Source organism: Metopolophium dirhodum, chromosome 8 (genome assembly GCF_019925205.1).
Source record: "Metopolophium dirhodum isolate CAU chromosome 8, ASM1992520v1, whole genome shotgun sequence".
NCBI classification, from domain to species: domain Eukaryota; kingdom Metazoa; phylum Arthropoda; class Insecta; order Hemiptera; family Aphididae; genus Metopolophium; species Metopolophium dirhodum.
In genome coordinates, this window is record NC_083567.1 from 28,069,631 (window position 1) to 28,096,741 (window position 27,111).

Consider the following 27,111-nt stretch of genomic DNA (forward strand, 5'->3'; position numbering starts at 1 on the left):
CAGACCAATTGCTCCCGCGAACATAATAATAATACGTCGCGCCTCCGACTTCTCATAACTATAGGTATAATAATAATTATTATATACATTACGTATAATAGCATAATCGTATAGTACGGCCGTACGGGGGATGGTATGCGTATATAGATCAGTGACAAGACGTTACGACACTTTTTTTTTCCATTATTGTGTTTTATTCAGGTAAACGGCTGATGATGATGAAAATAATAATATTATAAATATATAACAACATAATAATAATATAAGTAATAATACATTGTAATTTTGACGGTGGTGCCCGAGTACAACGACGACAACAAATTTAAATTTAATAATAATAATTTTACATAGGATTATAGAGGGACTTGAAACTAAAAAACATAAAAATATATTGTGCACTAAAAGAAGTTTGGCTTAATTATTTAAATTTTAGTTTTATATGTACATATAATTATTATTGATGTTTCTTATTTTTCTTATTATATCAATGTCATCTGATAGGTACTTAAATAAATGTGCACCAGCACTACGCAATGTGTTAAAAATAAACATATTATAAGCATTATATATGTTCGTATATCATAGTCTTTTAATTTTTTAACCACATTTTTGTGAGCTCTATTTTTTTTCAGATTAGTTTAAAAAAAGCTAATAATGAGTAATATGTACTAATCAAACAAAAACCCTTAAGTATGTAATATGCGAGATACAATTTTGTATTTAGATTTTCTATAATAACCAAAAAACTTGTAAATGATAGAAGTGTCCCAACCATAAGCGCAATTGTTTATGTGGCTTTTAGTGTGCTTAGCACTCCTATAGTTTTAAATCAGTACCTTCATAATTTATGAAAATTGTATGCTGATACATAATATCAATATTATTATAATATGTACAGTACAAATTAAAAAGCTTTTATTTATTGGTGGAGGGGGTTGTGAATTTGTTCAACGTTTAGTCCTTGATCATAAGACTAGGTCACTGAAAAAAAAATAGGCGAGCACCCCCAGTTATTTCAATGGAACGTCCGTGCCCTAAGCCCTAAAGGTGCTATTAGTTATTAGTTATTACACTATCAGCGTATGTATTCCATGGAACCGTGTGATGTATGTGGTTCATAATTTTCTGGTTATTCTCCAAATTAAAGAATATTGTATAGATTTCACTATAGTCATTAACAACTACCTAACCCACGGTGGAGTAGTTGAATATTTTAAACTATTTAGTATATATATTGTGGTAACGGGTTAACCACACGGCCTAAGCGGAATACGGAGACAGTGGATTAGTACAATATGTCATGTGACCTTAAATGTGTACAAATATTCGTGATTTCTGACAGCGAAACATTTTTTCCGCGCGTCGGTGGCTTATCGAAGCCTCATTTGTGTTTGGTGTATCATACTACTGTGTATTGGTACTGTATATTATAATGTATGACATACCTAAGCATCATGTCCCGCAGTCCCATTACTATTTAGTAGTTATTATAATCTCTCGCCGTGCCGTACGAAAACAATATACAATAATGTCGTAACGTGCCTATACCACCTATGCATAATATTATTATTAGCGTTGATGTAACCGCTGACTTGGTTTACGCGTATCCGACCGTACGTGGCGAGATATAGCGCGGGCCTATGTGGTTTTTTGTTGGGTTTTCCTCTGATTCAGAGGCGGGCGTTCCGATGTCCACCAGTCTGTTTCTCTAATCTGTATGGCGGATTTCCCTAAATACGCTATGCGGCCCGACAAAAATTCCCGATCACTGTCAATGCCCGATTACGCTGCGTTAAAAGCACGCTCGTTTAATCCGTCACATATTTACACGTCACCGCCGTTGACGCATTCTCTAAAAGTCTAAAGTCTGAATGCAATACGCGACGACCGACGACTGTCTTATTTTTGGGTTGTATATATGCATTTTTCGGCTATGACTCGCGCAGCATCTACGTATATTTGAATTTTTAATAGAGGTTAAAAGAGGCTAAAATATAAGTTTTTTCATACCTGCTTATATATTATGTACTACTAATACTACTACTACTAATAAAAATGATACAGTATAGATTCTTATTATGTCGATATCTCGAATTTTTTGAAATCTTGAACTCAATTGAAATCCCATTGAAATAATTACCATTACAATAAACTCAATATCTCAAACTTTTTTCTATTCCCCTTGAGTTTCGACATAACGAGAGTTTACTGTATAATATTATATTAGATATTCTGTAAGTCTATTTATCTTTACGATGGTGTCGGGGCTTTAATTATAAAATCTGACGAATCCAATTGTTATTATTTTGATGATATTTTTATTATTATGATAAGAAATTATAATGAATAACGATTATTGTTTATTAATTTATTGTCTTATTGCGTCGGTATATAAAATATTATACATAAATGGATTATGGGAACTGTATATTGTTTTTGTTGTTGTACGTCGTTCGGGCTCAATTTGGTAGATGGATATTGCAGTGAAAATCAATAGTTGCTCACGTTTTAGAAAAAAAACCTACTACAACAACTGCGAACAAAGAATTTTGTTCACAAACATTTAAACAGTCATTATTGTCGAAATGACAGAAAAAATTACTCGGCGGGAATTATCTGTTTAAAGTACCTATATAAATATAAATATATAATATTATTTAGTTTTCATTTCCGTAAATTGTCAGGCCCGCGTGAACGACAACTATAATACTGTGGTAAGCGAATCCGTGATCAATAATTAGCCCGTTTCTTCCTATATACTTTATGATGGCCATTAAACACAATCGAGTAAACGTTTTACGATTAGTATATTGGTAAATAATTATTATTAACTCCTCGAAGCCATTAAGCGTATACAACTATCGAACTTTCCTAGTTACCTTACCACATCTACAGCCTTATGAAAAATTAATGATATTAAATTAATAGTAATTTCTATATAGTTTCTACCCATAAAAAAACATATTAATTTAATATCAATTTACAGCGATTTATAACAAAAGCCTCCCCCAGTCATTAACAAATTCATTTTGTTCACTATGCGAAAATATTGTTTCTTTTAATCGTTTTGCATCACGTTCGAGCAATAAAGTAATATACTTGTTGTTTGCTGTGTGCCGATTTATTTTTACCTATTTACAATTTTTTTGTCACGCACATGTCTCAAATTATTATATTTTGAACACAACAAATAATATTATTGCCGTACTTTAATTTACATTAATATTCCCGCCCTTTTATTCCCCTTTAATCATGCATTTATTAAAATTCTGAATGTTGAATTGTTAAGCTTAATAAAAGACTATATTTTCGAATAAGAACCACAATTTTTACCATAAATTGTTAATCAAATATTGGTTTGAAAATATCGATGATCTAAATCGAAATTTTAACTAGGAGTTTCCATAGTCGCAAATCGCAGGGGGTGGCGGTCTAATAGGGCTTAGCCCCCCTAAATATTCTATTAAGTTTATTTACTAAGGATAGTTATATTAATATAACCTCGTTAATATTTTATAGGTTTTCAAAATATGGCTATGATGAATTATATAATTATTATAGGTATTATGAATTGATTAACATTTAATAACCAAATTACACATATTTTATATTTCATGTAACACCATTATTAAAGGTTATTTATCTGCATTATACTTACGAGTTACAGTAAAAAAAGGGTGGTTTTCATCATAAAAAAAAAATTATATCAGTACACTCCTTTAATTATGTAAAACATCCTGATTTCAAAACCTGAATTTCAATAAATGCATTATCAAAGGATAAAAGTACCGGGAACACGCTAGCTGTGGGAAATCACTCTGTATAATTGAATAATAGTATGTTAATTTTTAAGTCGTACGTAATTAAATCAAGGCATATCATTACATAATAATAGTAATAATAATTGTTATAAGAATTTACTTGAAAATCCGAAACGATGCGGTTGTGGATAACAAAATAATTACCAGCCAGTTGTGGTGCTGTAGCAATGTTTGAATCCCGTCGCGCGCACATTTCTACAAAATGCAATGTATTCAATAGAAATCATCGTTTTGATACAGATCGTTAATTAGTTGTCTGTACGATCTATTCAAACGTTCGGACAGGACAATAATATGTATATAGGTACACCGCTTCGCTAATGACGACTGTTAACCGGTGACAAATGCATTAACGATATGGCATTGCGCGAAACGGCGGTGAATGGCTATAATAGATTTAATTGAATAGCGGCCCGATATTAAGGGATTTGCAGATTCGTTTCGAGTTTTCGTGTAGGTGTCAATAAGAACAAATTATCCACCTATGATATGGATATGATATGGGTGGTTATAGTCACCAAAACCATAATAATATATTATATAGGTTACATGGAAAACTAAACTGTGGAAAAAGCTGTTTACTTTTGATATAGGTACAAATATAATCGGAAAAACTATTTTTAGTAAACCGTTTGCTCTCTACGCTCACCGACACCCTGGATCCCAAGGGACCCACCTCCCCCTCTGCATCGTGAAATTAAATATCTGTAATTTAAAATATTTTAAAATAAATTAATATACAAAACTTTTTTGAAAATAGAGAGTTTTAAGTATTTAATTTATAGCATTTATTATTTATTTATTTTTTGTTTGCTGTGGCATTATGTATACCTACCTATATTATGAGGAAGGTAAAATATACAGAACATTTTTATACTGTAGAGAGATAAAATGTGTTTCGAATAAATCAACAATAATTGACTAATTGACATATAATTATTATAGTCTTCAATATACATCGGTAGGTTCATACTTCATACATAATATGTAATTATATTTCACTATTTCAGTAATTATTATTGTACACCGTCGGACTTTTGGTGACTCGCTCTTAATTTCGTCACGACGACAATGATATAATGACGTGTTTGTGCTGCACAAATTACATCGCTATTATAATGACGCGTCAATAAACTTGAACGAATCATTTCAAAACGTATACATACATATACGTGTAGCGAGTACCTACTACCTACCTACATTTAGTATATTATGTATATATCGTCACCCAATGTCGGTTTTAATCGATCAAGTTCATCGCGCGTTACATTAAAACGCGGACGTTTAATATTTAACGTTAAAACGTTTTATTATTGTAATTTTTTTTTACGACGTTCCCGACTAAATCCGAAATTAGTACATAATATTACATTACTATAGCATCGTCGAGTTGTAAACGTTTATCCGAAGGTTATACAGAGTGATTCATCCATCATTCTCATCATCACAACTTTATCGTTTGCATTTATCAAGATTTTGATTTTTGAAATTTTTAACCGTATATATTTTGCAACCAACACATTTTGAAATACTTGAATTTTTTATACCAGTCAATGAGTGCCATCCTGTAGCGATACATACTTTTTTCTTTCATTAAGTCATGTGGGTGATTGTTACAATCAAAGGTTTTTAAGTTATGGAACTTTGTACACCGAAGATAATAGGGTTGGAAAGATAACAAATTTTCTGAATGTTATAGGTACTTACTACACACTAAGCACAATGTTATATTGTATATTTTATTCTTTTAGTTATAGGTAATTAACTTAGTCACGCTTTATTTCGATTATTTATCGATACATCAATGGTTGTTTTTATCTTCCAGTAAACAAAAATTTAAAAAATAAGTTTTTAGCTCCACAGGATGGTCCTGCGGTCTATGGACATATTGTGAGTGATTATGATTGGTAAATCACCATGTTAAATAAAATTGTTCGAACTCGTAGAGATTGTACGAAATTTTCGATTATAGAAGACGGTGTTTTCGGTGTCTGTATATAGGATTTTTTACTCTTTATATATAACACGCTGCAGTTAAGTAACCCTCGATGTATAATTATATGACGTACATTATTATAATTTATAATGTGCGGCCGATGCTGACACGCGTAATCGCTTGTAAAGTTTGGGCATTATAATATCGTCGCGTTGTATAACAATTAACAACAATACGTGTCCCAAAACGATATCGTTGTTTTCGATTATGAAACTCCGCACAAACGCGTTTTAATCGGATTTGTGTTAATTTCACACACCGCATTCGCGACCGCAACACGGTAAATCGCTCGTAAGAAATAATATTATGTAGGGACAATACTGTACTGTTACCGTTAGTGCGTATAAGTACCTACGTGATGTGTTTTACTTCGAAAACGTTATAATAATATATACGCTCGTGGAGTAGGTTAGGTACAGTGCACGCGGCCGCTGCGTCGCCGCCGTCGTCATCACATGTGGGTCAAGTTGTTATTATTATTGTCATTACCGCGCCGCTACCTATATAATATACAACGGCCATATTATATTATTATATACCATTATAGACTACGGTTATCGTGTTAAGCCGGAATAGCGCTTAACCGCACGGCGCGGCGGCGGCGGCACATAACAATTACAATAAATTATTGGCAATAACGAGCGAATACGGGAAAACAAAAAAAACATTTCGTGCGTTCAATCGACTTCATAGTATAACTGCCAATACAAGAGCACACTCGGGAGTGGAAGTGTGAGTGGGTTTATACGTAGTTGACAACTACTGTAATGTTGTTACGATGGTCTCTGACCCATTATGCACCAAATTTGGCGATGGATTTTGATAAACCCGGCAGCGGCATATTTTACGTTTATGGTAGCACTGAAAAAAAAAATAACATAATACTTATATATAACGCAAACCGTCACCGGCTAATAATATAATAGGTACGTGAGCAGCGATGAATTTACCTACAAGACCTGCTAAAACAACGCGTATAGTCGTCGCACGCGTCTTTCCTAGGCCCGATAACAATCGTCTAGCGGCGGCAGCCCGAATTCCTCCAATTAAAATCCTTCTAAAATAATAATGTAATATATTATTATTAACACTTCATGTATACGGACGATGGTTTCGCGCACATCATATTATACAGTGTGATTCGCCAAAGATGCCCATCATTCCCCCGCGATTTAAATATAAATCAACACTTTTTTAAAGTCATCTGAATAACAATGTACAAATAAAATGGCGATTTTCGTTTTAAAATAAGAAGTTCATATCGCCACAGCTGATACACTCAATATTTGAAAATATATAATACAATAAAATATTAAACAATTTAGAAATCACAATTTTGACAAAACCATTAACAAATGTGGGCGACCGTGCTTGGTGAATCACCCTGTATAATATGCTTAACGGTAATTTTTAATTTTGTTTTTTTCCAGGCGTTTTGTCGATAATTATTTCAATAATATTTTACTCGCGTACATACCGGTTATGCCTATTTAATAATATATACATAAAATACGTTGCGATTCGGCTCGTTTCGACGGTGTGCAGCGTTTATATTATAAGTATAGATATACCGCCACCGTCGTTAAAACGAGATCTCGTGGCGGTTTTTACAGCATATCAAAACACAGAAATCCGGATTCGAGCAATAATTGTAAACGCTTAATATACGTGGTATCAGCCGTTAAGCACGTCGTTTGCTTTAATTTTAAAATATTGCTATATAATAACACATATAGGTACGCATGGTGGCTATGGGGCTGAATATTGAGTCTCGCACCTCCCCATCCCCACTCAGGTGTACAGGCATTATAAATACATTATTTGCGTTATAAATATATACTTAACATACTGACGGTTTTCCTTTCTGTTTTTTTTCCAGGTTTTGCGGTGGTGTCGAGCTGTAGTACGGTGTCGTCGCCTTGGACGCCCGGCGGGGGCACGGCCGGCGGTAACCCGGACGGGCCGGACGGCGGCGGCAACGGTATGCGCAGCGCGGCCGGCGTGAACGCGGGCAGCAACCTCAGCCTGGACGTGGACGACTGCGATGACGACAAGGAACTGTCGGCGGCCGATGCGGAGGGTGTGTGGAGCCCGGACATCGAGCAGAGCTTCCAGGAAGCGCTGGCCATATACCCGCCGTGCGGGCGCCGGAAGATCATTCTGTCCGACGAGGGTAAAATGTACGGTGAGTGATCGCATAATGTTTATATTGATCAATTACGATAACAATATCACCGTCATCAGCACAAGTGCTTGCAGATACAATATAGTCATTATATATACATAGGGCTCAGTCGTTTGGATAGAAATATAGAATTATAGTATATTATATCGACAAAAGTTTAGTTCCAACAGCTCAGGAGGGCCCGAAGTGGTAACATTTTTTAACCACTATATTATTATATTCATCAATAACCGCACTCTTACAACTGACCAAACGTTTTGACCGAATAAGATGATAATCATGCAATTATTATAATCATTGCAATAAATCACGTCTGCAAAAATTAAAATAATCATTGATATTATTTACAAATTGACAATAATTATGAATCATGATACTACAAGTAAAAATATATATTATAGAAGCCACTAATATATACTGAGGCAAAATAAAATATATTTTAATTTATAACTGGTATAATTTTTCCAAAGCAAACGTTATAAGAGGGTGCATCACTGCATCAGTAAAAATGTTTTCTTTGTCTAACTCACGTGTAATATAGTATAAACAATAAACCTCTCCGTATTTCACACACTGTGATTACATTATTGTTAATTACTTTATAAAGAATAATATAATATGAGTTTTGTCGCAAGATTTTTATTTTGATTTGTAAGAAAGTTATTAGTTGTTGTATCCATATAATTTTTTTAAACTTTTTTAGTTACTTACCTACTATTAATAAGTTTTTATAATTTAAAATATTAAAATGTGCTTCTGTCAAAACACATAAATGTTATCCTTAATTATAATTATAATACTATTATTTCAACAGTGTTGTCGCAGTAAATTAATTATGACTATATTAAACATGTGTACCTATACACCGGAGAAAAAATGATGAACAGTTAATTTAGTATGTATAAACTGTATAATTGTATAGTAACATTCGTATAAACGCCCAATAAACACCCGAGAAATTGCGGTAAAAATTAAGTTGACATATAGGTAGAGTTGGTATAGCTAGTCATAACGCTGACAACCCTGTGCGAATGCTTATTCTCATCGTATGAATAGTATACTGCATATATTAACGTGACAATATTCTATTCTATATACGTATTATATTACCATATAGGTATTCGTAGCGATTTTTAGTTCTCGGGAAATCTAATTTTTCATCCCCATTTTTCCTCTGTATTATGTTTAATATTAGTATACTGTCAAATGTCAATAATTGTAACAAAATATTCTATACAACACTGTGTGTTATATTTAGATAAACAATATATTATAATATAATATAATTATGTAATATTTCTGCTAGGTTTACTGTTAAACTGTTGAATTGAAAAATGTACGAGAATTATAATAGTATTAAATACTAAACATACCTACTATAGAATACTTATGTGCAGCAATTTCATAACGTAGATTTTATGACCAAATTAGTGTGTATAATATATATGCTTACATACTGGCTATATACATTAATTTTCCAACTTTCTAAGTCAATTTTAATGTATTCGACAATTCAAAAGTTTTTATATACCTTGGTAAATTTGCAAGTAGTTTTTTTTTAATTTATAAATTAGTATGAACAGAATATTATATTTTGAATTATAGATGTACCTATGAATATCGAATAATGAACGAATAATTTTTGATTAACAATAAACATTTAAAATTTAAATGAACGTAATATTGGTACACAACTTATTGCACGTATAATGCAATTAGTAATACCTTTTTCCATTTTACTCCGTACATCTAATCTATTTACACGATTATTAATTTATATAAAAAAAGTTCTATTCAATGGCTATTAAATTAAACACAAAATTAAATCAAAAGTTGTTGAAAATTATATTGTGCTTAATGTGCTTCCGATTATGATGAAATATTTATGCGATATCATTGAAAAGCATTTAAAATCCACAAATATGATAAAAAATCAGATTAAATTGTTAACATTTGTGTGTAGGTACTATAATAGTATAATACATATTATAAGTATATATATAGGTATTAATCAAATTCGTAAAAAAAATATGTTTTAAAAAAACACAAAAATCGTCTTATAAAATGAGTGTGAATAATGTAAATTAAATGGATCAGCCTGTGTGTACAATTATTTGTCGGTTCAACATAACATCGCTGATTTTTATGCGTGGTGAACCTATATAATATTCATTGGAGTGGTCGACGGTGTATTTCAATTTAACGATTTCGTTCTCTCTTGGCGTTTATCTCGATCGATTTACTATTAAACTTTACGCAGACCCGCTGCAGATAACGTCCGGAACTTGGAAACGCTGCTATTATGCAAAAATCATGTTTTTTGATAACAACAACAGCGTATATAATATTATAATGTACAAATATAATATAAACTCGGCCTTATAGTTTTTGCTATTTATATACAAATTACGTGTTCAATATAGATTTTTATCGCACGACTTGTCATAAATTTATTTTGTAGTGCAATAAAAAAACTTTGTATATATTATTATATACATATACATGTCCACATAGGTGATACTTTTTATTTTACACCAACATATCTATATATTATGTAAGTAAAAAATAAAACGTTATATATACACGGTACACCGATATATAATGCCTTACGTACAATAATGATAATAGGCACTTTTGTTCTGCGTACAATATATAGGTATATGAAATAGAATTTTAAATGTTTAAAATACTAAAAGTTGCCAAACATTTTTATAGCCTACGCCATTGTGCAGCAGCTAGCACACCTGTTATTATTAATTCCTCTCTCTTTCTCCTTATAACTTTTCCTTGTGTCGGACCCTCATGAATTTATTGCCGTTTCGGGCGCTCTCGCACACGCATTATATACATATATATGTTAGTGTGCAGTTATGTATTTGTGTGTGTACAGTGTGATGTATATATTTTTTGTCCGCTCTAAACCGACTTTTGAAAGCTTTTGTCTTCCGTCGTCTCGCCACTGAAAGTGACCCTTTTTGTCTTCCGACCGCATTTTACTCAAAAACTTATCTCGCCGAAAACTTAGGGTCGTAAATACTTTTGCGATTCAAGGCAACTATAAAAGGCGAAGTTTTTATTGTTTTCCGTCCTGCCCGCTTCTGCTGCTGTCTGCAGCACCCTCGCTCTCGTCTACAACAATGCTTTACGTGGGCGAGTGTTGCGTCCGACGAGAGCGATTCACCACCAGGGAATGGACGTGTACTTACCTATGCATATAACGTAATAATATTATATAATTATACTGGATCAAAAACGAACTATAAAAAATTATTATAATAATATCTATAAGTAATGTATAATAGGTAATGGCATAAAACATTTAGGAGGGACGAGCAGATGTTTATATACAAAATAAAAGGGTCACGTGTACGATAGGGGGCGAATAAAAGTTTAGCTTAGATATTCATTGAAAAATGAATTGTCTCCTGCAACACAGTGCAAAAGGGGTGACTAGCCAATGGCATTTATTTAATAGTTTTATCGTTTTCCAGTGGTGGTAAAAGTGGCGTATAGAAAGAAATTGCTAAACATTGAATGCGTATATAGAAATATCGTAAAAGTAAAGTAAGGTCGTGTAAGGTAATATAATACCTATATAGGTACATATTTTAACAGTTAGTTAAATAAATAAAAATTGTGATGCATTAAAATTTCACAAAACGCTGTAGACATTAAAAACATCATTAATTATTTTATTTCGACGACTGCCATATAATTCGAATTGTAATTGATACATTATAAATACGCTCTTTTTATATATAAAAATAAAAATTACATTTTTATTAATTTAAAATTAGACCAGGTTATTTATGGCGTTATGGGACGTGTTATAGTTAAGTAACATCTCATTAAATGCAGTTCATATATATAGATATATAGTAAAAAAGTGCATAACACTGCATTATTTTTATTAAAAAAAAAATTTATTTCGTTAATTGAAATTGTACACAAAAAACTTTCAAATAAAATTACATTTACTATGGAAGAATTAAAAAAAATAAGTAAAAACACTAAAATCTATAGGTGGTAGTACGCATATATGATATATTTAATGGACCTACACATTTTGTAATATTTAAGACATATATATCATGTATTATAAAGGTATGTAGATAATTCTGAAAACCGGTCGCGCGTGTGATTCGTTTCCTCGTAAAAACCAGCAAACGCCGTCGGTGAAAGCTTAAGCCCCCGTAAATGCGTTTGGGAAAAAAAATTGAACAATTTGATAGCGAGACGACGACGGTTTAGCGTGTAATAAACACGTATTGCTATAAATTTAATTTTATGATATTATGCCAGCGGTGGCGTGAGGTTTTGCAGCGAGAATATAATATAATAATATATATATATATAGGCAAACCCGGTTTTCAGTGCGACGCGTTGAAGTGGTGGCGGGTAGGTGCAGTATATAGTTTTCATCATCCCCCCTGCTGCAGCGGAGTGAGAGGGTTCCGATTTGTGTGGGCAAATGACCGTAGGGGGTGGTGGTGGGGTAGTTTGGATGCGGGTCAAAGGGGTTGTTTTGCGGCAGTCGGCGTGGTGACGAACGGATGAGGTGGTATACGCGCGTTTCGGCCCCGGGGCTGAAGGCGGTGGTGGTGATGATGAAGGTTCCACGTTAGGGGGTTGTGAAAGGGTGACGAGAGGATAGTATATGGAACTATATATATATATATATATATACGTGAACTCGCGAGCGCGTGTGTGTAGAGAAAGAGAAAAGGGTACGTGAGAAGGGAGTAGGGGTAGGGAGACAGGGAGACGGCGGACGAACTATTTCAAGAATGTGCAATTAGTGTATATACACACTCGTCGGGGGTGCCGCTATAATTCACCCTTGACTCCGGCGGCGCGCGCTGCGCTGCTCGTAGAGTGTAATAAGGGAGGAAAGAAAGACATAAGAGGCCATCTCGGTCGAGACCACCCCACACCCTACACCTCCACTCCGCTGCCGCGCCATTAACACGTAATCTTCCTCCGCCTCTTTTTCCGGCTACCTATATATATGCTGAGAGAGTACAGCTAGCGCAGTTCCAGCGATTTTCTGCTCTCTTTACCACCGCCACACCCATGCTGCATCCTTTACCCAGAGCACTATATATCGCCTTCAACCGCTGCTTCCCCATCCTCTTGACCTTTTATGTGTGCCTCCAAATAAAAGCCTATAGGGTATATGGCCTCTATGTGCGTACGTATGTGTGCGTGTGTGTGACCTGATTGCTGCTATTGCTCTCTCTCCCCGCCGCCGACCCGAATGCGTTTGTCCGTTATGTGCGTGAATAACGAGAGGTTTTTACTATTGATTCGGTCAAACGGCAATAGAAGATCATCCGGTCCACAAAGCTTTCTTATTTTTTTTTTCTAAAAGAATTCGCCGTCGTCGCACATTGTCGACAGTTGTGTCCAGTGTATCCCTTATTATTTCTGCACTGTTGAAAAATATATCTCAACTCGAGACTCCACTCGAGTTTACAGACAGTGTATTCACGCTATCAACATTATACCTATTGCAGGCTATTGTATGTAATACGTTCACATATATACCACTGCGAATTACAGTTTTGTCGTTTGATGAATTTCATCTGACGTATTTAGAGCGATGAGGAACCTGCAATCGTGTACACATCAGCTATTCGTTTTCTACTGAACGCATATAACGCTGTAAACAATTATTGTCATCATAACTTTATGGTGAAAGGGTAGGTCGCGCGACGAGAGTTACACAATTTACGTGGAACGAATTGTATTCAAAACAAATGTCTCACTATCTCAGAGTACCCGATTCTAATCGATGACATTCGCACAATCTCGTTACGACTTCAATAATGTTATTTCGTCGTATACCTATCTCCGACGATTTTAAACTTAGTAATTTGATTACGAATTGGGAATATAATATTGGTACAAAAAAATATTAATATGTCTCGCTCGAGTTTTCGAGAGAATTTATTATATAATTTTCGGGGTTATTATATAACGGGTAGGTACGTTAATTATTTATGTTTTAGTGGTGAATTCATTGGGTAATGGGTGGTCGCGTCGCTCTTTGTAGATAATAATAATATTATGAATTTCTGTTGTCGATATTGTCAAAAATACACGTCTATTGTAGCAATACGTTCTATATCTATATAATATATATATATGTATAAATGCTTGAGGCTGAATAAATACGGTTGAACTGCAGTGTTTTTATTTATTAGTGAACATAAATCATTGTTAATACGTATTCGTATTTACGGTTAGTGATTAATAACAATATAATATATTATATTATTCCGTATGATTTCATGTATCTTTACTGCATTAATGAACTCATTAATGTTTGTCGTGTTACTTTTGTTATATTAGGACAATCGATTATTTTGCGTAATTGAATTGTCCGGCCCAGCTGGAAATTTCATAAAGTGTCCAAAACTATTTTTACATTATATTTCAAAACTTGTCCGACAGACGACAGTATACCCTTTTCAATCGCACTGTAATCTATAATTTAATAGATAGCAGGGCGGGGTAATAAAGGTACCTACAACATGATATTATACTTCTGGCAAATTCTCACTACCTACCAAATACATGCACTGCACTTGCTGACTTTTAAATTATTTAAACCTTTTTTGTTATTGACAAGCCTGCATAAATATCACACACACCTGTAAAGAATAATATAATACATAGGCTAAAAATATATAAATCATTTTTTTTTCAAAGGATAAATAATTGTGACGCATTTGTCATGAGTACATTTTTCTTTTTAAAATATATTATTATTGTGAAACCTTAATAACCAATACTATTCCTGTTGATCAAAACACCTCTACCGGTTTAGCCAAACAAACGTGATTTGGTATGTACCGTATTATAATACATTATAATATATACCCTCTACAGTCTATATATATGCCTCTCGTTTTTCATTTTAAAATTATTTGTATTATACTAACATTTCGCGAAATAATAATACCCGGAATGTATTTAAATTTTTATGTTATGTATTATTATGCGGTGCTATTACTTTAATAAACAATATTTCGGCGGCTCCAATATACAAACTGTGCCATGTACGAATCGAATAAAAACAAAAATAACAACCCCCGACGGTGAAGATTTACGTAGATTACACCCTTCGGCGATTGCATTACCGTTCCGACATCACCGCCGTTATACGCGTATTTTCCGGCGTGTAAACACGGTACGCGAGTTTTTAATTTATTGAAACGCTTTTAATGAAGTGTCTTTCAAATTCTATTTTTTTTCTCGTTTCTTTTATTCGGTTCAAGTGCGTTTTTGATGTTATAAGTACTCTCGGGGAAAAAAAAAACTTTAAACTCCCTTTCCGCATGTACTGTATATTGTTATAAGCTACGCGCAACGCACGTAAACAAAATATTTATCCGTTAAATAATCATATTATTTTATTATGTAATCATGGTTACGCGATCAACCAACCCCGTATACAAATTATCGACACTGGGTTTAATATAAATAACAAGTAATAATTACTTTATAGGGTTTCCGTTAACCTGAAAACGCGTACGAGTGCTCTAAATACACCATAGTATAATATGTGTAAACCGTAGTATTATACTGCGGCAGTACGTAAATAAATGTATTTGTTCTATTGTTTGAAATCCTTTAATTAAAAACGCGAATAAAATACGACGTTTCAAATAGTTGCACGCGTTTCGTCCCGGCACCATCTCCTAGGTCTCTCTCTCATTCTCTCTCACTCACTCACTGGGTCTTTCTCTTTATATATTATACTATGCACAGTGAGTGCGCGCACGATAAGCTTTTGATGTGTATTAAACAATTTTGGCTGAATTATAAAAGCCAAAGATAATGTTATAGTATATATAGATTAACGTCTGGAGACGAGAGTGGGGGAGAGGAGCCTTCCGATTTAAAATATTGTGATGAATACTAGACAGTGTTTGGAAAAAAAATACTATGATTAATCGTTGATAAAAGTGTACAAGGATTATGTCTATAATATAATATAATTGTAATTAAAAGTATTTGTATACATTATATTATTATATATTTTATTTTACTATAAAAAATAAAGCTAAATAAAATTAATCACGGAGTATCATTAATTTTACTAACTGGTTTTATCATAGTACAATTTAATTTAATTTAACATCAATGTTACGTCATTTTAATCCTTTACTACTGACATATTCAATTAATTTTTAATCATAAATGTAATCATCATGACTATAAATTATATAAACTTAAATAATCGTTGTTTATCATGGAGTTTTTTCCAACTCTGGTGCCAAACTTTGCAGCAATCATTTTAAACTCTGAAATTGAATTACATTATAAGAGATATGGATTTCGGGCGCAATCGTCGTCGAGACGCGAAAAGTCGAAAAGACATGATGATTCGGTCACCGTCGAGACGAACCGGTGAAGACCGAGAAAAATGGTGGACCGCAGTAAAATATATACAATATATAGGTACTTATATATTTATGGAACTAACGATGCGCGCACACACTCTCAGTATATATGTAATAATAATATACTTGGTGTTTTATGTAGTGTATTTACAACATATATACCATATACGTCCTAGCATTATATACTATACAATGTACATTATTATATACATACGTTTCGGCGGTGCAGTGCGGTGGCGGGTATGGGTACGATTGCGAGATGAAGCGTTAAAAAAAGGGACCAGGTGCGGCTCGGCTAGTCGCGGTCCGTCGAAGGGGAAAATATTATCGTTATTATTGTCGTGTGTAATAGTAACAACGCGTATGTATTATATATCGCCTGCAGTGACGGGGGAGAGCCTGCAGTATGTGTATAATATTATATAGGTACCTATATATTATTATGTATGTAGTGTGTACAGAGCGAGTGTAGTGAAAACGCGCGCGCGCAGAGAACGTTCACCTCGTCCGAACGACGACGACGACGACTATTATTATTATTATTAAATACGGTCTACGACTATATAGTATAAGGCGATGCTGTTGATGACGATGACGATCGTGTACCACGCGGTCACTCGAGAGCGAAGCGCTCTCCTCGCATAATATATACGCACACGCTCACGACCGCGTTTTTTTTTTCCATCCAAACTGCCGTCGACGACGACGTTACACAATGTAATGCGCGTACATACAATATATCGTGTGGGGCTATATATTATGTACCTACACGGCGTGTCAACTTTTCTATATATTATGATATTGTGTAGAAGAGGCGACCGTGACTTCACGGTATATGTAATATAGGTAGGTACCCATGATGGGTAACCGGACAAAATACGCGCAGATGACGTTTGTCGTTTGTGTGTGTGTCCCACGCACGCGAGATTAAACGATATATATATAATATGTATATTATATTAATATTATTTTAAATACTTTCGATGGCACGAAACGTTTTGTCGCCCGAAGGCAGTAAAATAACAATATCGTTTAAGCTCCCAAGCGATAATAGTATATTATAATATCGCGTATAATATGTCTAGAGGTATTGCGTGAATGGAATTTTTGACCCAATTCATAAATTAATATTTTACCCGAGTACCCCTCCCTCCACGTGCACGTATAATATTCTCTCTGTGCGCGTTTTTTTTCCTTTTGACGAATTACAATTATATACAATGCGCCAACGCTCAGCCGATATATATAAAGGTATATACAACCGACTGTGTATAATAATATGCGAACGTTCCTATCGAGTGCGATCGCCGATTGGCCACGGTGTCTCGAGTGTTGCGCCCGTGCACACACATCATACGCGGTTTTTTTTTCGTAACCCAGCGATTGATATTTGATATTATATTGAAACCTTGCGAGGTAATTAATACATAAACAAAACAAAACCGCTTCGTTTGCTGAACCAAACGTTAATTAACGTGGTTAATTGGGTTATTACCACGTCGTCGCGGGTTATAACCGCGTATGTGCACATTTTTTTTTTAGCGAACGGATATAGATGACTCTTGATTGGTCCCTGGATAAATGACGTTCCACGTGCGTCTCTTGTGGGACAACGGTTTTCCGACGCGCCGACTTTACATTTCCGCGCTCGATATACCGTCATCACTCCTTATCCTATTCGCATTATAATTTAACGGATTGAAACATGGTTTTCTTTTCACTTACGTTCTTGGCCGGGATGGGTAATAAGTGGACTAATAACTAATAGATATAATTTAAAAAAAATATCAAAATACTGAGATTATACATCAATGTTTACTTCTAGATACAAGATACTGTTTACTTCGTTTTTTATACCTTTAAACAAAAGTTACATTTTTTAAATAATTCGTATGGTAAGTAAAATTTCCAAAATATAAAATACTTTTTTATTTGACTTATACTTCCTTATAAATGTATAATAGTACGATATTTCCAACCCTTTTAAACCAGTTAGTTGATTTTGTGATTCCGTCAATCAGCTGTGAATAACCTTAGACTAATTATAAAAAACTTATTTAAATAAATTATTTATTTATTCTTATTTACTTTCTTAAAAATCTATATGATTAACAAATACCTACTAAAGATATACAAGATACAAATATAATATCTATCATACTATACGTCTATACCACGGTTATCTACTCGAGTAGATAACCGTGTACTATACTAATTTTTTAACTGTATAGCCTGTAAGTAATACGCGTATCGTATATATATATAATAGCTGTTTTCATACATCACACACTGAACAGTATTTAGGCGTAATAATTTTGTTGTTTCAACTCTCTTGCCAATCGATCTCACGTGCGTGATACTAAACCTCCCCGTCTTGTGGCAGATTTAAAGTCATATACTCGAGAGTTTATAATTTGTATAGGTTTAATTATGTATTCGACCGTTGTCTGTCGCGTATTATTTATAAATATTTTTAGGACGTTTCATAACCCATGAACGCTTCTTTGGTATACAGATGAGATTATATTATAAATTATTATAGTACAGTCATTAGCCGTGAAAAAATAGTACTCGTGCTGCGTTTAGATGACGTTTCCGCTACAGTAGATTTTAGAGTTGTCTATAAAAGAATATCAGTACCTACATATAAATCATAAAATATTCACGATGTCTGCGGGCAAAGGACTCGGGGTAAGGACAAGACATAAATTTTCCCTCGGCATTGATAAACGAACAAGTATAATAATATGTTCACGTGTGCGCGCTGCTTCCTGCAACCCCTATATTATATATATAAGCAGCAACTCTCCCATTTTCTCTCTCACCGACCCCTCGTCGCCAAATCTATCACATAAATTATTGCGGCTGACCATTTCGGTCGATGAATATAATGTATAACTGACTCTATATAATGTAATATGTGTAGAAGGCTATCAATAATGCATACCTGCCTCTATATATATATATAAATGCCGTGTGTAGGTCACCTCTCGGCTGCAGCTAAATAATCGTTTCTTTTCGGACATGGATTTTATTTATTTTTCTACGGCTGTTTGTACGTGTGTGAGTGTGTGTGTGTGTGTGTGTGTGTGCGTGTGCGTGCCTGTGCGAGTTTTTTTGTTTATCGCAATATTGTTTTCGCCGTAGCTTGCCAAAACGGTGCAATGTGCTGATATATATTATATATAGGTACCGAGGAGAAGAGTTTCTGCGGCGGAAATTCTCCAAACGATATTATTATTTTTTACCCTCTTGACGGAGCGCGGCGGTGTTCGTTGTAATATCGTTTTGCGGCGTTTTTCTCCAACAGTAATAACAAATAAAAAAAAATGTACCTTCGATTGTTGTAGTTTCCGATTTTTTTACTTGCGCTTCTTTAATTTTCTGTACGTAATACACGCATATAAAATATGTACGCTGACTATTTCAGATTTAAAGTAAATATATACACAGTAGCGTATCTATTTTTTTTTTTTGACAAATTTTATATGAAACACAACTTTTACAACCTTCACTTCCCCTTCTCTCCTTTCCTGGATTCGCACCTCGCTGACCACACTTAATTATTACAATTTCCTATTTTAGAGCATTATTATATTGGTACCTACGCTGTATATAACACGCGTTCGGCCGAGACCTAAAGCAGCGGGGTTCGCATCAAATCCTACTGAATTCGCCGACGACGACGGGTAAGATTCAATTCCGGAAATTGTTCGATGCGTCATCGGTGTACTCAGACAATTTTACAATATCGGCCGGTACCTCCTACTTGGTAATAACCATAGATGCGGTATAACAAATATCCAATAGGTACCTACTATCACCATATGCAATGTGTTGTCTGTGCAGTTCAAAATTTCTCAATAAAATGTAATTTAATCGTTTATATTTAGTGATTTCTCTATACTAGTTAAGTCGGGATTACAGCCACGTCGTCGGTCGTGTCTTGTGTCTTTTATCGCATTCAGAAGGTCTGTTGTAATCGTGCTATCGTTCACCAACCATAATGACTTACCGGAAAACTTTTAGAATATTGAGCCGAACTTGATTTTTAACGCCTGACGACGTAGTTCTGAACCCGGCTTTTAGGACCAGTATTACAATCATCGGTTACACTTCGATAACAGATGTTATTACCGACTGAATTCTGGTTAGAAATTGCTGGTTAAGAGTTCGTTAAATTTAACCTGGCCCTGGTCATCTGGAGACTGTAATACTCATCAGTCATTACTCTAGAATAACTACAATAACCTATACCACACGGTGAAGTATTAATTGAATATGTTCGACTATTAAGTATTAGATTATAGTAACGTGTATAGTGGAATAGTATCTTCAGGGGACATTCGTCAACTGGATCGATGGCAAGATCTGAACTGAGGCAAATAATTTAATAATTATCAATCAAACTATACCACGGTAGTCAGTATGCTGTGATGAGTGATTATTCGCCTCAACTTCTAATATGTCCTATTATCCTATCCATTCCTTTATTACCTTTGTATATGACGTCGTTCAAGGGCGTCCCTGGGCTTAGGTTAGGCGATCGCCATAAGTCGTGAGATTTGCTGATAAATAAATAAATTTTATATATTTTGTTAGTTGTTAAAAGCGGTATTTAAGACTAAAAATTGGTCGCCCCCCCCCCCCCCCACCCCCTCCATAGAATTTACCTGAAGACGCCCTTGAGCCGTCGTTTGATTCCAATTTTAAATATTATATATTTGACTCTGTCTTAGTGGTAGGTGACGAATGGTAACGTGCATGTTACCAATAATTTGTTACCGATGTGAAGCCATCATCCTTAGGTACCGTCCTAATTTAATATATATCGTGGATTCCCATTATTAATTTTCATTTCTTGGTATTAATTAGACGAGACATTAAATGTTCGTTAACGTGTATTGGTTTTTTTCACACGCCACACGATTTCACGCATTAGTTAGTGAAAAAATGCGATTAAAAACCACACAGGTGACAATTGAATATATTATTATGGTTTTCAGACATTTGCCTTAAAGGGGTTCGATCGCCCATAATTAGTATAATATATTATTTTATTAACGATCCATTTCCACCTGCAAACGATTTCAGCCATTCAGCACTCGTATATAATATTTCTAAACTGACGCGTGATCACGAAAATATTATTTAAAATATAGGTAAATATAAATGGTACCTAATATAATGCTAGGAAAACTGCTAGGAAATCGAGATACGTGTTTGTGATTTGTAAACGTTATTCAGTTGATTTACATAGTATGGAGGTCAAACCCATATAATAATAATATAATATAATATTTTGTACATAATGTTACATTACTCGCGCATATAATATGTTTACAATATTATTATTATTATTATTATGATTACGATTACAAGTTTGTGACACCTTGGCATAATAAATCGTGTGATTTAATTATAATTATAATAATAACATCTACATATTAATATATAACAACGGTACTGTATTATTGTCATTCGAATACCGTGGCGGCGATTATCGATATATATATATATATATATATATATATATATATAGGTACGCAGCTATCAACTACCCCCGGCATGCACCATACACCTGCTCGATTAACGCGATTAAAATATAGGTAATTAATCGTCGTCGTTCGAAATTTATATCATTACTCCGATCGCGCTCTTTGTTGTCGCGAAAACGTTGTGTACAAAATTTTTTTTAAGCAACTGATGATTATACTACGTTGTTCTCCGACGACGAGCATGACGTGGCCCGCAGCGTTCGGCCTCATCAGTCTTAAAAACTAATAATATTATTTAGGGTCTTAAATATGGACATTTTATCACATAAAAATATTAATTAATATTAAAGAAACATGCGAACGTTTTAATTCAAACAAATTTTTAAATTAAGGTTGAAGCTTTCTATTGAAGATATGTATATAAAATAATAATCATATATTCATATAATATCGGTGTATATATTTTTTAAATTTTTTTCTTAAACTAATAATTCTACTTACTTTTTCAAAATTTGGGGGGAAATGTTCTAAAACTCTTGGAGAAAATGTCAAAATTATGATATTATAATAATACAACAATATCGTATACGGTATGGGTACCTACATGTTTGGCTGTAGGCACCTATATTGTGTATTTGTGTTTGTCGTTTGTGTGTAAACATGACAATTTGAACGCTACGATATACTATAAGTTATAACTTTATAATAAATGAGTATCTTTGTGCCAGAACAGCCTAACACACAAAATTTTTAATTTTGAAAACATGGTATCGTTTTAAAATACGCCGTTCAAAATTCGATTATTGGATTCGAAAAACGATTACACCGCGGTACGGCACAAGGGAACTATTTATTACACAAAGGTTTGTTCGCTATTTTTTTTTTTTGTGATACCTATATAATTTTTTAGATGCCTACGTAAAATTGGCTTTACAATATTACGTGCGTGTGCACAATCTTATAAAAACAAGCCACAACAACGCACACATAGACTCGTTGGAAAGTTTGTACAAGGTTCCAAGCTCTATTGCAATTGTAATCCTAGCCTTGAACTTGGCATTACAAACTTAAAAGTTAAATATACAAAAAATGAGTTCTAGAAATCCTCAACAAGTGTCAAACAATGTAGAACAAGTCAATGCGCTCATATTGTTGTATGGTTTTTGTAAGATTATGTTACATAAACATTTCACATGTAATGCCAACTTAACGTATCCACCCAATTGTATAGGTATTTTAATATAGATGACGAGACTATATATCAAACATTTAGTTTGATTGCATATTGAACAATTTGTTGTATGCATTTTTTTATTTAGTAATATTATATTATCTCGAAAATATTATTTCCGTGGGATATAGATGTTTTACTGCTTTTTGCATGCCATTCGATAAATATGTAGAGGAAGTACCTAACTAAGGTTACGTATAAATGTATGATAATAATTATTATTATTTACTATCCAAACGATACTCGAAGTACGTAAAATAGTGTATTGGACATTATGTCCTGGGTACCAGGTAAAAATAATAATACTAATAAAACACGTGAAATGCACTACCGGAGGGCCGTATAATACAGTGTTAACATTTTATATATAGGTAGGTGTTAAGATAATAAATAATGATAGTATTATAATGGCAACGAGTAACGACGTCGGGGGATTATAAGAGTCGGAAACCGGATGAGATCCACGACAAAAAAATTGTCTTGTGGCAAGAAATGATAAGAAAAATAATAATAATAACACGACAATAACCTATATAACTGTGAAACGTTGGCCCACCCGTACTCGATACAATATGGACTGGAGACTCGTTTATTGTCTCGTATCTTTATTTCCTATTTCCTGTGTTGTAAGTAGGTAGGTACATACGACAAAAATAATTTTTTTTTTGCTCCTGACAATTGCAAACTCATTATTTGCACTCATATTAGTGCACTAATGCCGTCGCATTACTACCTATATGGCGTATACCTAAAATATTGAATGGGCATATTTTGTTAAAATGAACCTAGGTATAAGGTGGCATGTATTCGAGCAAAATAGTCTCACCGGAAATTATTTCGAAAAATAGGTAAGAAATCTTAATCGGATCGCAAAAAAAAAAATTTTTTGGCTTTTTTTCCCACCTATCCTCTTAATGATATAATTACGTGTATCAAAACGTGGTTATGTGTAAAAAAAACCATTCGTTGTATAATTTTTGTTTGCATACAATTGTTCTGAAATATCATGGCAGCATATAGGTATACATATAATAAATGTATGTGTTAAAATGTAAGGTACTTACCCATTTTTCATGTCTATGTTAATAGTCGTACCCGAATTATATATATAAATATATGAATATACTTGTTACGATAGCCGTGCACATTTTTAACTTTTCAGCAGAAATACAATTTTGAATTTTATATTTTTTTTATTTAACTCTTTTATTTATTTGATTAGATATAAAATAAAAAGAATACATAGAATAAATTAGATTTCGTTAATAGTGCATCTATATATATCCCACAGACAGTTTTTTGTGATTTAATCGATATCATAATAACGGGTCTTATATTTAGTCTTAAAAAACAAATTAATAAGAACCAAACGGTGTTTTGTTTCTTTTGAAAAGACATATTTGTGAACACAGGTTCCTTTTAAATACACATTTTTTTTATAGTTGTTGAGAATAACGTGTATAAGAAATAAATCGCTTCGTCAGCGTAGGCGCTTAATATTAGTATTCTTACTACCAAATTGTCCAAATAGCATAAGAGATCAATTCGCTCTTATTTTTTATACTAACAGAGCTAAGCGTGATCTGTTAAGCGTACAATTTACAATGTTATGCGTTTGTAAGACAGAGGCGATGTGGGATAGCGCAATCAGACACTCAGTGTTATTACTGATCGTTTATTCGATGTGATGTATAAATATTTAATTTGTGTATTATACATTCGTGATCAGTGATTAATTAAAACAATTCAAAAATCTCCACAGTTAATACTATAGTAGGGCTAAGTGTGGTCTAAGGGTGGAATTTTAAATCTCGAGCTGTTGCAACGCTTCAATGGGCGGGATTGTCGAAACTCCTCTTATCAGCACTAGCTGCTGTTATCAGTAGAAACGGCCGTCTCCGCCGCCGTCCCGTGTTTACTGTGTTGTTGTACGTTTTTACGTTTCAAAGTTTCGACTTTCGAACCGTATTCAATTCGCGTGTCGCGTCCTAGCGAACTGACTTTCTTGATTGTGTTTGTCATGACATTGTTATTTGCTACCAACTAACGGCGTCGGGCGTTGTATTCGTGTTACAGGACGCAACGAATTGATCGCCAGATACATAAAACTGCGCACCGGCAAGACACGGACGCGGAAACAAGTCAGTTCTCACATCCAAGTGTTGGCGCGCCGCAAGCTGCGTGAAATCCAAGCCAAACTCAAAGTGGTGAGTACCAAAACCTTTCCGCGGTGTCCGATGCACTTCCACTTCAGTTTTACACATTTCGTTTTGTCGTTCGCCGAGAACAATATTCTTTCATTAACATTATTATCATCATCGCCGTCGTTGTTGATACACTTTGTGTAGATGAACCAATGGTGGTTTTTTTTTTTTTTGTAATTTTTCACATTAGTCGATTAGTCATGTATTTAAGTGTGTTAGAGGTAGAGTGTAACGTGTGTTGTGGGGCTATAGGTTGTACCCACGGAGCATGCGGCCAAGGAGAAGGCGTTACAGACCATGTCGGCAATGTCCAGTGCGCAGATTGTGTCGGCATCAGCAACGGTCGCAGCTATACACTCCAAGGGATTGGCCAGCTTGGCGTCTTATCCACCTGGCGCGCCGCCCCCGCCGGTGAGTACACAATGCTCCCAACGCACGCTACCTCTTGTATACGTTTGCTTCTCTCGTAGCTTATTTGCCATCCGTAGCTTGTGTTGTTGTACTTGTGATTTACCAACAGCGTTAACTAACGTTTATTTTGTTATTTTTTACAGTTTTGGCAACCAGGATTACAGCCGGGCACATCCCAAGAGTAAGTATACTCTAGTATAGTATACTAATAGTTTATACTGTGGCCCACAAGAGAGTATTACTGTCGCCCGATGAAAACACATTCGATTCTGCGCATTGCTACGTATTTGACATACACTAAATGGCATAAAGTGAGGGAATGCCTACAGTCTGCATGCGCAAGTCTGTAATACTCTCTCGTGGGCCGCAGTATAGTAATTTATTCAGAAAACCAATATTCCTAATATATTTGCTATTACTTTACAGTGTTAAGCCATTTGCCCAAGGGTATCCAAGCGGTGGATCGACAGGCCTTAAACCCCCATCTACTGCTGTATCATCTGAAATCCAACCACCCAGTGTCCCACCTTGGGATGGCAGAGCAATTGCAACACACAAGCTGCGTTTAGTTGAGTTCTCAGCATTTATGGAACACCAACGAGAACCAGAAATAGTGAGTACCTTATCAAACTAAACATAGTGTTTGTATACAATGGTTTAAATGTAATTTTTCTCAACAGTATCAAAAACATCTTTTTGTACATATTGGAGGACCAGTGAGCTATTCAGATCCTTTGTTGGAAGTGAGTGTGCTTGATATTATATTATGTTCTTTTAACAATACATAATATTACATATGATTCATTTTTGTTTTAAGTCTGTGGACGTGCGACAGATTTATGATAAGTTCCCAGAGAAGAAAGGAGGCCTTAAAGAATTATACGACAAAGGTCCCCAAAACGCATTCTTCCTCGTTAAGTTCTGGGCAGATCTCAATTCGAACATTCATGATGAAGCTGGTGCTTTCTATGGCGTCACTAGCCAGTAAGTGTCTACACAACTAAAAATACTTAAGAATTATTTGATGTTCAATGGCTTTTTTTTCTCTTTCAAGATATGAGAGCTCTGAAAACATGAGTATAACGTGTTCAACTAAAGTTTGCTCGTTTGGCAAACAAGTGGTCGAGAAAGTGGAGACAGAATATGCCCGATTCGAAAACGGTCGGTTCATCTACCGCATACACAGGTCACCTATGTGTGAATACATGATCAATTTCATACACAAGCTCAAACATTTGCCCGAGAAATATATGATGAACTCTGTGCTGGAAAATTTCACTATATTACAGGTAATATTGTGTTAATATTTGTTTACATGGTAATACTTGACAACTATGTCTCGATCCGTGTTTGA

At 34.3% G+C, this 27,111-nt stretch overlaps 1 protein-coding gene across 6 annotated transcripts in view; it reads left to right on the forward strand.

The window, feature by feature from the left end:
• The window catches only part of LOC132951138 (transcriptional enhancer factor TEF-1), an 80,371-nt gene that overhangs the window by 51,777 nt on the left and 1,483 nt on the right, over window positions 1-27,111 (forward strand). For 5 of the 6 annotated variants that reach the window (XM_061022869.1, XM_061022864.1, XM_061022867.1 and 2 more), the window contains 8 exons: window positions 7,697-8,002; window positions 25,219-25,349; window positions 25,599-25,757; window positions 25,901-25,938; window positions 26,184-26,370; window positions 26,438-26,500; window positions 26,575-26,741; window positions 26,812-27,046. In XM_061022869.1, coding sequence (XP_060878852.1) covers window positions 7,697-8,002; window positions 25,219-25,349; window positions 25,599-25,757; window positions 25,901-25,938; window positions 26,184-26,370; window positions 26,438-26,500; window positions 26,575-26,741; window positions 26,812-27,046 — 1,286 coding nt within the window. The remainder of the gene's footprint in view (window positions 1-7,696; window positions 8,003-25,218; window positions 25,350-25,598; window positions 25,758-25,900; window positions 25,939-26,183; window positions 26,371-26,437; window positions 26,501-26,574; window positions 26,742-26,811; window positions 27,047-27,111) is intronic. The other variant, XM_061022866.1, reaches the window with a different exon arrangement.